Raw genomic sequence first — 15,344 nt, forward strand, 5'->3', positions numbered from 1 at the left:
GGGACGGGTGGATTTTTTTTTTGTTTTGGTAGAAGTATATATTTACTATATATATTCCATTCGATTCGGGGGCGGTAGACTTTCTTCGGGAGGTAGATCCCCCTTCCCCCCCCCCCCCCCCCACACACCCCAAGAGATGCCTGGAAGAAACTCTGATTGTCACGACAAAGTATTATTTTAGAAAAAGTAGCTCTGATATACGAACTGCATGAACACACATCTTTGTGCAAAAGATCAAAGGGAATGAAATAATTGTTGAAACTTTTATTCTTTCAGCTAATTTTGTTAGTCTTTAATGTACAATTTAGAGAAAGGGTAACAATTTTATTATATTTCATAGCTTTACTTAAAAGCTTATGACGTTGTATTTTTTTTTCTTAATGCAGATTCTTCTATGAGCTTAATTTTGAATATGAATATTTTACGAATGTCCATATCGTCGTTTTCTAATATGCTTGATATCGACTAAGTGTGTCGAAGAGTTTTCATTAAATCAAACTGTAAAGTCAATAGTTTGAAGTGTTTGTAAAACATTGAAGAAATGCGACTTAATTCTGTTATTTGTTTGAAAATTACAAGTTAAAAATACAAAGCTTAAGATTTTATTTTTGGTACAATCTAATTAGTTTAAGGGTTTTACTAAGGGGTATCCAAGAAATTTTTTTAATAGTTTTAGGACTGTTGAGTAGGGTCTTAGAAATCGTTGCCAGACATACAAATTTAGGCCTATATACTAATAGGTTAGATGCAATTATGATACAATAAATAGGGTTTCTGTTTAGCATGGGCTTATTATTATCCATATATATCATTCTCTTCTGGGAGACGCTAAAAAACAAGCTGTAAGCGCGCTCCCTACTACCCCACCTCTACAAGGTTTGGTGAGCTTTGGTTCACGCTAAATGTTTACATTCGTACATCCGGGTTTAGTGGCGGTTATTACTAGGGACAGATAATTTAGTTTGAAACGATTTTAAACTTAGGGGAGGTAACTAAGAGGAGGCTGTTTTCACGGGGGTGGGGTAGGGGTTGGAGAAAGAAGGGGGAGGGGGTATCGTCCTTAACGAGCTACTGATAGTGTTTTAAAGCAAATATATTAAGTGACAGCATTGGTACTGTCGAATTCACAAATTATGAATTACTGAAAAGTAGAAAATAAAACAACTAAATAGCGGCGTATGATACGCCGCAGGTCGGCTCGTATATTTTAAAATGTCTGTTGTTATCGAATTATTTCTAAAACCACTATTTGCGTTTACCATTGAAAACCTTATATCTTGTTTTAATTCTCCGTGTCCATATAATTTTAAAGAATTTTATTTATAAAATTACGTTGTCTCTTTGTTCTTGTTACGGAAGCACAAAAGTTCCTTGAACTTGTTCCTGTAGCTAGAACTCATTTTAAAATAGAGAATAAAATTCATGTTGGAGTTGATGGCGTGAAGCAAGAAGGCGAACGACCAAGACGTTTTGAAGTATTTGTCGTATTTCCCAGAGACGCTAAATCCTGGGATACTGACGGTAAAGATGGACAAGATGACCGTTGGCGTGTAGCAGATCATCAACACCGTGGCCACAGAGATGACCAGAGCTACGATCTTTTTGTCCCTGGCGGTAATGGACTCGTTTTGGGCCTGGTCACTTGTTGAACTCTGACGCCATTTTGACGTCTGCTTTAATTTATAGACCAGGACACAGGTGAAGGTCGTGACCGAAATAAAAACGCCGATAGCAAAAGCCGTGAGAAAATAGAAAACCAGACTCTGAGTGGCGGCGCGATTACCTCTAAACGCGAGTCCCAGGATGGTTTTGTTCCTGTCTGGGTAGTACTTCCAGTCGTAGTAGACCGTGGAATATTCTGGAACCAGAGACAGCATGTTGACCAGGAAGATGGACAGCAACACGATGACTGTCCGGCGTGGCGTGACGATCTGTTTGACCTTGAGCGGTGCCGCAATGGACAAACACCTTTCTGCTGTAATGTAGACCGTGATCCAGCTAGTGATACGTGCAGATATCCCATGCGGCCATGCGGCGGTCAGGTATTCAAATTCACTGAGTACCACATCCGGTAAAAGAGAGTTGATGTAGACGTCTAGGCAAATGTTCCTCCACAGCAGAGCTAGCAAGCTGAAGACATCTGAGATGGATATTGCTAGAAAACTTAAAGTAATGGAGCTGTTTAACCCCTGTTTTAAGAAGACGCAAATGTTGAGAGTGTTGGCTACAATGCCTGTAGCTCCAAACACACTGCATAGAATCACATTGTTTATGATGGTAAAAACTTGAATAATCAGCTCTGTTGTTTTATCGCTAGTGGCCACAGGGGAAACAAGCTTTGGTAAACTCCAGGTTTGGTTATCAAAGACGAACTGCTCGGAGATATTAGACGACGCCATTTTCAGATTATCCAATGGAGATATCCAGAATATTATACGTTAATTTTATTACCACATCCTATACAAAGTTTCTTCATCCACAACAGAGAAACTTAAAAAAAAATACGTTTTCCAATTAGTATAGGAGAAAATACATCACCATGATATAATTTATCAAAGTATAAGTATCTTATGTATTACAAGTTTTTAAAACACTTGAATTTTATCAAGGCTCCCATTAACCTTGCTTCAATTTTGTATGTCATCTCATAACCAAAATTACGACTAAATCTGAGTTAAGGATTGTTCGAACTGTATAGATGAAATAGTCACAATCACAATATTGGTTGGAAGAAGCATAACATTACAAAATTCAGTCTCAATGCATCTTGAATTGTGAATGTATTTAGCAGCGATGATGTCATTTGTGTAAATGTAAATGTATTTTCTCGTAAAACATTTTATGTTGCTATGAATGGCTAGAGTTAAAACTAATTTTTATAATTTTCAAAATGTCATCGAAAAGCCGAAGACACAAACGCGTTTGTTTTGATTATACGTGTAAGCAAGTTTAGAAATGTATGGAAACCATGATTTATGAAAACTAAAAACGTTTATTAATTTACTTAGATAATTTATAATTTATTTATTCTAAAGGCAACTGCATCTCTCTAACCATGTATGTATGGGACATTTACATCATCGATTCATGCTCGTCTCCCCAGGCATTAAGCAATTATGGGAAATCGACGAACGATTCTGATGACGATTCCCATAGTTCAGTAAATTAAAGCTTAAAGCTAATGTTTATTAAACATTGAGACGTCTGCACCGCCTTGGCAAATTACAGCCATCATTCAATTAAGTTATTTTTAACTAGTAAATAATATTCCAAGAGTTAAATAAATTTTTAATACTAGGGTTAAGTTAAACCCTGCTATCTTTCAAATAATTATTTTCACGAAAACAATTTATTCTTTGTAGATCGAAAACATTAATTACAGTAATTAAATTAAATTAAGGTTGGCAATTTTCTGCTGAGGGAAGTTTCCAATATTTCTTTAAATCGCATGGACGTTTTATTTTATCGAATGCTAACGATGACCCGAGGCTAATACGAACGTCAAGCCTGTTAGTTGAAGCTAATCTCGATCTAAAGCTCCGATAATTGGCCACAATCGGAGCGAACGCTCAAGAGGTTTGAACCTTGTGACTTTAGAATCAAACGAATCAAATTGAAATAATGCTGCTTACGTTTATTTTTGAAAGGGCTTTCTACTCCCAGAGGTTATGGGAGGTCACCGTACTGGTCGATGCCGGGGACTGGGAGTTTATTTTGTCGTCTGCTGGCTCGTGTAAGCAGAGTGTCGTGAGTCTCACGTGCACGATATTTGAGCTCTTGTTCTACTTTAGACAGTAACGTGTGAGTATATCAAGATCATCACTTGAGGTGATATATTCAGATGGAACTAAAGTGATACATATTTTATGCTTTTTTTCCGCCAGCTAACAATGTTATGTAAATATCAACCCCATGGACATTTCACTCAAAATGTGATATGATAGTTTTTCTTCTAATATAGATTTAGTTTATATACGAAATTGTTAACAGGGATGTTTAGACAATTGTAAATATCAAATTCAAAATACACACTAAATTTTGTTTGTTAGTTTATTATAAGTAAATATGCAGTGTGTATAATCGATATATAGTTTCAAACGCCGTGTAGAGGTAAAATGTAATGTCAATTTTTTAACTGCTAACTAGAACATTTCGATTAAAGTACATTCAAAACTGTAAACAGCTTTCATTATTTTTGTCTAACGGGGTAACGCTTAATAGCTTAATACGCTGCTCTTTAAATATTTATCATCAAAACATTGCAAAGATTATAATATAATCTAGTAAATAATAAAGCAATGCATTGTTTGTTACTATATTTGTTTAATTTTATGTTTATTTTTCTGTTTTTTAATCAGCATTCCTGAAATTAAAATTGCACTAAAAAAATCTTGGAAGGCAAAAATATAAATATGAAAACAAATGGATGCACGTTCATTAAAAGAAAATGTAATAAATATCCGCGTGCAATGTGTAATTTTAAATAAGTTCAAATGTATCAAGATCAACAAAACACATAATGTCGAAACATTGTTTAGAGTGCTAAAAGTTCAGCACTGCAATGTGTACACCTATTATTTTTACGCTTGTATTTTTATTGAAGGCTATTTAAAGAAAAAAATATTTTAATTTATTATCACCCTAACTAATATAAGTAGTAATTACATTAAAAATAATTTAAACGATTAAATGGCTGCTCGTATTATCAGCACTGCTTCTCAATGCCCACATCATCCCCAGTGACTACACAAACGATAACATTCTTTTTGTTTAATATTTTTAAATCTGTCGTGACCACACAAGAGACTTAATTTTTCATTGTTTCACTACTTTTAAAATCTGCTATGATCACATAGTAGGCATAATTCTTCCTTGTTTTACTACAATCTGCTATGACCATATATAAAACATGATTCTTCCTTTTTACTACTTTTGACGTCTCTAGTTTAAAAGACAGTTAAAGCCGTTGGCCTTGAGATCACTTCTTCTTCACTGTTAAATGTAAGTTTGTGGATTTATTCCAATAAATCTTATTACTACATGTCATCTGCTGTACGCCATATTGGCTCTAGACTCTGACTTTAGCTACTTTTCTTTTTGGATTTGCTTCCATAATTTTTGTCCACCCACAAACATTCTGTTATGCAACAGTTGTTTGATTTTGGTGAGTTTCATTCTATATGAGTTGCTGTCCCCTTACTACCGAGCCTTATCTACCGTGTGGTCAGATATTGGTTCTTTTAGAGTTAGCAATCACAGGTTCTCCTGGCCCATCACGCAATCCCTCTTGACCTCACTTGAAGCAACACATTTCAAAACGTTACTCGGAGGTATGGTATGGGTATTCGTCTAGTCTGATGTGAAAAATTGTATCTCGAAAAAATATGTCAGAAACTGATTGCAAAAACGAAATATCTCAATATTGCAAGGACGAAATAGATAATACAAAATAGTAGAAGAACAAAATTTCAGAAAACATTTATTGAATAATATATGTCACAATAGAAAACATATCTTTATCATCGTATTTTATCTCTAGTTAAATATAGTCAGGATAGTTTAGTGCTAAACAATCTAACCAAATTTAACTCTTAGAGACAATTTATTTACATTTTCCAAAATATATTAGTGTTGTTACGTTCGGGTTAGTCTCTGACAAACAACAACGCTTCGTGTCTAACTTCTATACTTTTATTCTGTCTCCAATGTGTACATTTTAGCGTAGCCTTCGTCCTCCCCGCTATCAACTAACCCGCTGACTGACCCCCTACAATCGTTCACTCGCCCTTTTATACCCGCATTCAACCTTGGGATTACAATACATAAACATACAAGGGTAACTACACAGTAGGGTGAACTCCACTCACACACGCACTCTCCCCTAGTTCTAGACTATTCTGACCTATTCTAATCTGACCTACAGCTGACCCGTAACAAGTGTTAATTTTTTTAGTGCAATTGACTATGATAGCAGCATTTCGTGCTGTATTGTTAATTAAGTCTCTAGCAAGATATCTAAACAATTTTTCTCTTAATAAAATTATCTTCTTCTAAACAAAAATAATCAATTCATAATTAGTGAAAGATTTTCATTTTCAATACAGAACTGTTAAACTGGATACACTGTTTTGTACATTTAAAACGTAAATGATTAACTGATTTGTTTAATCATGAATGATAAAATGGAGAATTCTTCCTTCTATAAACAACATCTGTCAAATATTTTATAGATTTTCTTGGTCATTTTAGAAAGACTGAAAAAAATGAAAACTCAAACTTACCAGTATCGAGAATTATAACAAAAAAACGTCGTATTATGTTTGTCATTTTAAATTATGTTGTTGTTTTTGTTTCTTGCGTAGACACAAAAGTTTCCTGAACTTGTTTCTGTAGCTAGAGCTCATTTTAAAATAGAGAATAAAATTCACGTTAGAGTTGATGGCATGGAGCAAGAAGGCGAACGACCAATACGCTTTGAAGTATTTGTCGTATTTCCCGGAAAAACTGAACCCAGGGAAAATAGCAGAGAAAATGGACAAGATGACCGTTGGTGTGTAGCAAATTATCAACACTGAGGCCACAGAGATGACCAGAGCTACGATCTTTTTGTCCCTAGCGGTCATGGACTCGTTTTGAGCCTGGTCACTTGTTGAACTCTGGCGCCATTTTGACGTCTGCTTTAACTTATAGACCAGAACACAGGTGAAGGTCGTGACCGAAATAAAAACACCGATGGCAAAAGCCGTGAGAAAATAGAAGACCAAGCTCTGAGTAGATGCGCGATTACCTCTAAACGCGAGTCCCAGGATGGTTTTGTTCCTGTCTGGGTAGTACCTCCAGTCGTAGTAGACCGTGGAATATTCTGGAACCAAAGATAGCATGTTGACCAGGAAGATGGACAGCAACACGATGACTGTCCGGCGTGGCGTGACGATCTGTTTGACCTTGAGCGGTGCCGCAATGGACAAGCACCTTTCTGCTGTAATGTAGACCGTGATCCAGCTAGTGATACGTGCAGAAATCCCGTGCGGCCAACCTGCTGTCAGGTACTCAAAATCGCTGAGTACGACCTCAGGTACAAGAGAGTTGATGTAGGTATCGACACAGATATTTCGCCAGAGAAGTGTCAACATGCTGAAGAAATCTGAGATTGATATGGCGAGGAAACTCAACGTGATGGAGCTGTTTAGACCCTGTTTAAAGAAGACGCAAATGTTGAGAGTGTTGACTAAGATGCCCGTAGCCCCAAACGCACTGCAAAGAACGGCGTTGTTTATAATTGTAAACACTTGAATTATCAGGTCTGTTGTTGTGTCTCTTGTTGCCCCAGGAACTGTCAATTTTAGTAAAGTCTGGTTATCGAAGAGAGCTGTTTCAGATACATTACACAACGTCATTTTCAGATTCTCTCGTAAGTTCTTCTTGTTGATTTAATGTAAAATATTAAACTTATAAAGATCCAGTAAAATTGTAGATAAATGTATTAAATCTAACAACATTAGAATTAATCATTTTAAAAATTATCCTAAGGTAAATAACTAGTCTAAAAAATTATGTGACTAAAATATATTTATATTTGATCTTCTGTTTTCTAAAAGCGTATTATATTTTTCTGACCATTTACATATTTTGCTATCTTTAAATAACATGATTTAGTATTGCATTTTGATGATTTCTATAACTCGGTCTTATAATGTGTAAAACACATTTGTTTTCGTATTCCTACAACAACACGTTTTGGTATTTTTTTCAAAGATAGGTTGTTGGGATTCTCTTGTAATTTATACGCCTTCGTCTGTTAACAGCCTTATATTCAATTACTAACCTGTGGTTCCTTTCACATTTCAAAATAATTTTCAACGTGAACGTAACGACATTTCTTTAACAACTCAATTAACTCAACAGCCTAAATTGTAGAATTATTTTTACATATATTTACAATTAACATTATTGCAAAATATACGACTATCATACTTTATTCAAATGAAAATGAAAGGCCATGCACTTTACGTTTGACATTTAAAAATTAGTTAACTTTTATCTTGTGAACAAAGTCATCTCACAAAGGTTCGGGTTTAACAACACTATATATAAGTTTTTTCAGGGAGAACAAAAGATCCTTCTGTTACAATAACAGAATGCTCATTGTAGAATAAATATTTGCAAACAAGAAATGTCTTTCTTATTACTGTATTAAATGGGAAATTCAGAGTTACTTCGTAGATAAGAACTTTTAAGACCTCGTAAAATATCTACAGCCAATGATAATTTATTGGTCGTCAATGAATGCATCGATTTAATGTCTCGTTAACATTCAAAGTCACGTGTTCTTTGTATCCAAGTCATTCATTGGATTGTGCATTCCTGCACGCTTCTTTAAAGATCAATGTAAAACCTAATGTGTATTTAAGTTTAGGTCTATGAAAAGAGGATAAAAAAAATTTAGATACTTGTTTAGATCTTTTATCGGACATTAAGATTTGACAGCTTGCTATAGTTAGAAATCAAAGAGATTCAATGTGTATGGTTGAAGTAAAAAATAAGATTAAAATATAAAAGTGAATATTGCATGCAGTAATGTTTTATCCTATACATGAAACAATTATAAAACTTAAAATCCACTTAAATTTATTTTAGTTCTAGGATAGAACAAATAAAATTACGAAAACATTTGTCTTCTCGTTAAGAAATCATATATAACATTTTCTTCCTTAATAGATCGTTGACTTTTGGACATACATCGTTGTTCGTCTCTGTGATGTATTTTCTAAATTCGTAAGGCTTTATTTATACTCAGCCGATGATTTTAACACTTGATTCTTTTTGTGTTTAAAACGTCGGTAGTCGTTAATGTTGGAGAAACGTTATGAAAGTTAGGAGGAGAAAAAAAATATTTTTAGAGCATCGGACGTTTCTACAACTTTGTACTCTTGATTCTTGATAAAAGCTGTGGGATTTCAATTTCAGTGCTGTCAAATACATTTTAAGTGCTCTTATTTTTACTTTAAAAGTTGTATGATTTACTTTAAGGTGTCATAGGATCTACGCGATTAATATCATTTAAGAAGATATTTATAGATGACATTTCTTTTCTGAGCATTGTCTCAAGCTCATCCTAATACACTGCATCACTCTATTACATTGTGTCAGTCTTATGATATAAAAAAAGGTAATGCTTTCGAAATCTTAATACTGTGTACATACATGTTCGCGGCAAATGTAAAAGATCATATAAAAACACACATGAGAAGATACATGTAGGCTCTATACCAAGTTACTGACAGATAAAAAACACAAACATAATCACAATTAGACGAACAAATGAATACAGAGATTAATAAAATAATAAATAATATCATTAAAACATGCGAACATGTTATTAACAAAAACAAGCAATGTTGGAAAAACGACAGTAAAATATTTATTTGAAATAAAAGAAATGTCTTCTGATTGTTAAAATATTTGAAATTAATAAAGAAAAATAAAACTTTTTTTCAAATTCAAAAAATGTAGACAATTTATATTTAAATGCTAAACTAATTTCAAGAACAAAATTTTACGCACACCGTTTTTAAAAAGTATGGTTATATAGAATCTGGGGCCCACCTGTATCAAATGTTACATCTTGCAACAGGACTTAACAAAATCAATGTTCAGTCTGCATTATTTATTGCTGGTATATAGATCTACCTAATATTGGTAAGTAAGAATTTCATACCTCACAGCTTTTTGCAGGTCCCTTTTATAAAATGCTGGTCTACGTTATAAGCCATGCACTAGTCTTTATATTGAATTAGTGATTTCAACATTTCTATAATGTTGTATAACGTGTGTAATCATTTGAACAAAAATAGTTACTACGAGCCGACCCGCGGCATATCATGCGCCGCTATTTAGTTGGTTTATTTTCTACTTTTCAGTAATTCATAATTTGTGAATTCGACAGCTCCAATGCTGCCACTGAATATATTTGCTTTAAAACACTATCAGTAGCTCGTTAAGGATGATAACCACCCCCCCCCACTTTCCCCAACCCCATACACCCCCCCCCCCCCCCGTGAAAGCAGCCTCCTCTTAAATACCTCCACTAAGTTTAAAATCGTTTGAAACTAAATTATCTGCCCCTAATAGCCGTCACTAAACCCGGCTCTACGATTGTAAACATTTAATGTGAACCAAAGAGCTCACCAGACCATGTGGAGTGGGGGTGGTAGGGAGTGCGCTTACAGCTTGGTGTTTTCTAGGGTCTCCAAGAAGAGAATTATATATATAGAATATATTGAATAAAATAAGTCATTAGAAAATTGTATACAAAATGGCTCAATCCATATATTTAGCAATAGCCTACCATTCTTTCAACACACCCTTCGTTTATCAAGCCTCCTCAAACATGATGTCTTTAATTTATACTTCACTTCCATCCGGGAGTGACCTAATTCAGAATCGTACGTACGCTTGTATTGACAGTGTTTGTGTAACTCTGACTCAGTGGGGATGCTTTTACCCACTGAGGTGTTGTGGTTAAACGGACTGACCCTGAGATTTAGGACACACTGAAGCGACGCTGTTGTCCACTAATTGACTTTATTCAACAGTACATCGAGCCATAAACGGCGATGTAGAACAACAGTAGTAAACGATGATTTGAGATGAATATGAATAATGAAAAATGAAAACTGTAGCCCTTCATTAGGTCTACATTATCATGATCTACCTCTAGGTACCGTCACCCTCCGTGTCCACAGACAACAGCCTTGGGTCTGACTGACACGGCTAGGCACGAGACTACCCATAGACCCATGTCACATGAAATGGGACACAGGTAAAATCGCTCACAGAAGAGCATGCAAAAAAACTACATCAACAGGGCTACGATCACACAGGGGCCGCAACCCAATGAATTACAACTCTATTCTTATCCCCCCCCCCCTTCCTTGGCTGGTATCCATATGTGTGCATTTGCTTCAAATAAACATATTTAAAATACATAATATAGAAACACGACACGGGGGAAACGCAACACAGAAATCTTAATACAATTAAAATGTAATACAGCAAAACCAAGAACATTTCAACAAAATTATGAAACAACTCAATTCATTAAAACACAACACAACGAGAAAAAAAAACATGATACAAAATCTAGGCAGCCAAAGCACCTTATAACAAAAAACACAAATGAATAAAACTCAACATGGCAAAACCAAATCACAGCATAACACCGTCTGATTGAGTGCTATCTATAACATTGATTCAGAAGGTAAATGCGCATTTTACACACCTATTTAAAAAAGTTCACATGGAGCAGATCAAGCAGAGTTCACCTGTTTAGGGGACCTACTCCACCACCCACCCCCCCCCCTCCTCCAACTTGTTTAGTTGATCAGAATTGACTCTTCTCTATCACGTGCGACATAACACAATATCTTCCTCTGATTAAAGAAAAAAGAAAGTAAACTGACGGAGTAAAATAACGCATTATATAGAATCTGATATCTATTTTAAATTCATAAACAATAATATTTTTTTTGCCACGAACATTCCCAGTTTGTGCTAACGACGTGCATAATTACATTTTGAACCTAGCGGTCCATGGGAAAGGTAAAGTATAGTTCCCATCTTTCGGTGACTTTATATGTCAAGATATAGTACTGCCAGCACTATGTGAAAACGATGTGTGCCTAGTACAAAACGTTTGTTCGGTGCTTTAGATTTTCATTAGTAACATTAATACTGCACACGGTTTTATTAAAATAGAGATCATGTAACAACAGTTGTATTATGCAACGAACGAACTCGTGTCAGTGTTTCTGACATAGATCATGTGTCAGTGTTTGAGTCTTAGGGGGTATGTCATTGTTTATGTTATAGTACAAGTGTCAGTGTTTCTGTCATAAAACGTGTGTCAGTATTTTGTAATAAGAGGTATTTAAGTGTTTCTGACATACAACGCGTGGCAGTGTTAATATCATATAATGTCTGATAGTATTTCTGTAACAGAAAGTGGTTCTGTATTTTCTATTATAGAATGTATGTCAATGTTTATGTCATGGAGCTTATCTCAGGGTTTCTGTCATAGGAGGCATGTCAGTGTTTCTGTAAGTAAACCTGTATTCCGGTTTCTATCATAGAACGTGTATCTTTGTTTCAATAGTTCAACGCAATTTGTCAAACGTGTATCAGAGTTTCTGTCATACGTGTGGTTTTCTGTGAGTCACATGAGGTATGTCAGTGATTCTGTTAAAGAAAGATTGTCAGTGTTTCTGTCAGTAAACCTGTATTCCGGTTTATATCATAGAACGTGTATCTATGTTTCTACAGTTTTGTCAAACGTGTATTACACTTTCTGTCATACGTGTGGCTTTGTGAAAGTCACATGCGGTATGCCAGTGATTCCTAATTGTCAGTGTTTCTCTCATACGTGTGGCATTATGGGAGTAACATGAGGTATGTCAGTGATTATGTTAAATAAAGATTGTCAGTGTTTCTGTCATCGCACGAGAGTCAATGTTTCTGTAATAGAACTTTTGTAAATTTGTCAATTTCATACATGTTGCAGAATTGCTGTCATGTATAAGATTTTGTTTTCCTCAAAATAATTTTGTTGTTGTTTAGATTGGTTGACAGAGATGATTTTTTGTAAGGTTTTTATTTTTTTCGGAGTTTGCACAAGACATATTTATAAAATCTTTTACATAAAAACCACACGACTTCTATTTCTGCCGCTTTTGAATGGATTTTTGTCTTAGCGATCATATTCTTAAAAGTTTTAAGCGCAGCTGATTTTTATTACCTACATTTTTTTTATTTTAACACCACTTATAACACACAAGGCTGAATCATTTTTTGGTAGAATTTTATTTGCAAAACAAAAACCTACATGGTTTGCTAAAGATGGAGTATTTTCCATATTTTAAAGAATTACACTTTTAAGTTGATCGCAATCTTGTTTTTACGTGGGGATAAATCCAGTCTCCTCTAAGGCCAAATGCAGATTTTTCAGAAGTAGTTTTCTTAGCGTCCTATTGAATGGCAGCGCGTTTTGAAAAGTAACAACCGCTACCAGCAGATCACCTGATTCTTTCCAAACATCGAGAAGGATAAAAACCATTCACTAGCCCAACATCTTTCCCAAAATTTAGATTTAGGAAAGCAACCGACAAAAACAGGACTGTCATAGAAGGCTACCAATAAAAGTACCAGAGACTTGAAGAATTGGAAAGAGATTTCTGTCGCGGCCTTATGTGTCTTTGGCAAAAACATGAAAAGATAAGGATCATGATGGTGTCCTTTACCTGTTCACAAATATAATAGTTGAAAAACAGGTGAGAACGACCTGATTTTTATTTATTTTGTATCTAAACCAAAAATCTGATTATCCTTAGTATGTATCAAGATTTTGACAGAAGTGTAAAGTAAACTAGCAGTAGTGTTCATATATTGCTGCAACGATCACAAAATTATTTAGATTGTGTAACACACTTTGACCACAATTGACAAACTAATTGTGTTGACATCTGAAACATGTTTTTATTATGTAATTCAATCACAAGTGGTGGGTTGTCCATCTAATTGTGTGATATTCACCACTGATTGTAATGTTCTGTAGTGCATTTGTATCATCACACATAAAGCTTATTCTGATTATTTATCTGTGTTTATGTATATCTCTAATTTTTCTCTATAAAAAAGACTCTTATAAAGGCAGAAATGTATGGGCATTAATGTAAACAATTTTTTGAGTCATATATTTCTGTGATGTTAATAATCACTTTTAACTGCAGAACGTTTTGTGTGAGTTTGCTCTTATAGAGCTCTCAAAAACTTCTAAGTGTACTGCTTTCTGCAAATACATTGCTCATGTTTTGGGGTACAGCGTCGGTGACCCTAACACTGAGAGCAAAGAGCTCACGGAATTTACTCCGGAACTTGGAGCTCATCTTGAAGTAGAGCAAAATATTGATGTTGGAGTTGATGGAGTGGAGCAGGAACCCGAACGACCAGGCCGCGTTGAAGCTGTTGGCCAGCTTGCCCACCACGGTGAACCCCGGCACGCAGGAGGAGATAATCGACAGCATCACCGTCGGCGTGTAGCACACGACGAGCACCGAGGCTAAAACGATAATCATAGACACGATTTTTTTGTCCCGGATTGACAAAGTTTCGTTTTGTCGGATTTCCGATACTACGTGTTGGCGCCAGTGGCTGTTTTGTTTTAGTTTGAAGACGAGAATTATCGTGAAGACGATGACGAGAAAGAATGACGTAAATGAAAGCCCGGCGTGGAAGATAAACACTAACCCATCAGTCGAGGATTTGTAGCTTCTAAAAGCTAACCCAACCATGGATTTGTTTCTATCCGGGTAATATTTCCAGTCGTAGTACACTGTTGTGTATTCGGGCAGTAGAGATAAGATGTTTATTAAGTAAATTAACGTGATGACAAGCACGGTGCGGGTGGGCGTGACTATCCGCTTCACTTGCAAAGGCGCGGTGATGGACAAACACCGCTCAGCCGTGATGTACGCCGTGATCCAGCTGGTCACGCGAGCCGAGCAGCCGTGCGGCCAGCCGGCTGTCAGGTACAGAATCTCCGAGAACACGAAAGTCGACTCGACCCGGCTGATGTAGGGGTTGAGGCAGACGTTCATCCACAGCAGGGTCACGAGGCTGCAGAGGTCGGAGACGGATAGGGACAGGAAACTGATGTTCATCGAGTTGTTCAGGCCCTCCTTGACGAAGACGCAGATGTTGATCACGTTCGCCACCGTCCCGAACAGACCGAACAGGCTGCTGAGGATCACGTGGTTGACGAAGATGATCACGTACGTGGCCTCGTTGTTCAGGAGATCACGCGAGTTCTCTGCGGCTGAGTACTGGTTTAAGCCATAGCTTGAGTTTGTTAAATTTTCCATGGAAGAGAAAAATTATCTTATTGAGGTAAACTCAGTTTCTAAAACTACATCCGGCCTATAAGCTTTACTTTTATTTTCGGTTCTTTTAATTAAACACAACGAAATTTTCAGACGTTGTGACAATAGTACTAACGAAGTTGATAAAAACAAACTCTATTGCAAGAAACAGTGGATTGGAATAAATGTTGTTATTAATACACGTTTAGCCAAAGGGAAGTTCGCATCAAAATAAATATTTTGTTTTTTATTATCCCCTTCAATTTCTTTCCTGTAATTTGTATAAACACCTGACAGTCGTTTTGTCACAACCTTGCTAGTTTAAACACGGACGTTTAGTTTACTAAAGTCTTTTTGAATGAAGTTACATAACAAGCTTTAATCTTGTTACACTTTTCAAACACTCCCTTCTTCAATGAATCAACACACATT

The 15,344-nt window shown here is 35.8% G+C and overlaps 2 protein-coding genes across 2 annotated transcripts; both read right to left on the bottom strand.

Annotated features, from left to right (window-relative positions):
• Positions 1–1,328: 1,328 nt before the first annotated feature.
• On the bottom strand, positions 1,329–2,399 carry LOC131957005 (uncharacterized). The gene has a single exon (XM_059321699.1). It carries the CDS (start codon positions 2,397–2,399, stop codon positions 1,329–1,331), a length of 1,071 nt encoding a protein of 356 aa, XP_059177682.1.
• Positions 2,400–6,164: 3,765 nt separating this feature from the next.
• LOC131957014 (uncharacterized) lies at positions 6,165–7,397 on the bottom strand. Its single transcript, XM_059321710.1, has 2 exons — positions 6,429–7,397; positions 6,165–6,212 (listed from the first exon to the last, which is right to left on the bottom strand). The coding sequence occupies exons 1-2, from the start codon at positions 7,395–7,397 to the stop codon at positions 6,165–6,167; spliced, it is 1,017 nt and encodes a 338-aa protein (XP_059177693.1).
• Between the last annotated feature and the right edge of the window lie 7,947 nt (positions 7,398–15,344).

This window comes from Physella acuta, unplaced genomic scaffold (assembly GCF_028476545.2).
Source record: "Physella acuta isolate Inbredline_101_S28 unplaced genomic scaffold, ASM2847654v3 ptg000080l, whole genome shotgun sequence".
Classification (NCBI taxonomy): domain Eukaryota; kingdom Metazoa; phylum Mollusca; class Gastropoda; family Physidae; genus Physella; species Physella acuta.

Coding starts and splice junctions, on each gene's coding strand:
- LOC131957005 (XM_059321699.1), bottom strand. CDS start 2,399: ATGGCGTCGTCTAATATCTCCGAGCAGTTCGTCTTTGATAACCAAACC.
- LOC131957014 (XM_059321710.1), bottom strand. CDS start 7,397: ATGACGTTGTGTAATGTATCTGAAACAGCTCTCTTCGATAACCAGACT. Junction 6,213..6,428: donor TCCATGCCATCAACTCTAAC/GTGAATTTTATT, acceptor AATATTTGACAG/ATGTTGTTTATAGAAGGAAG.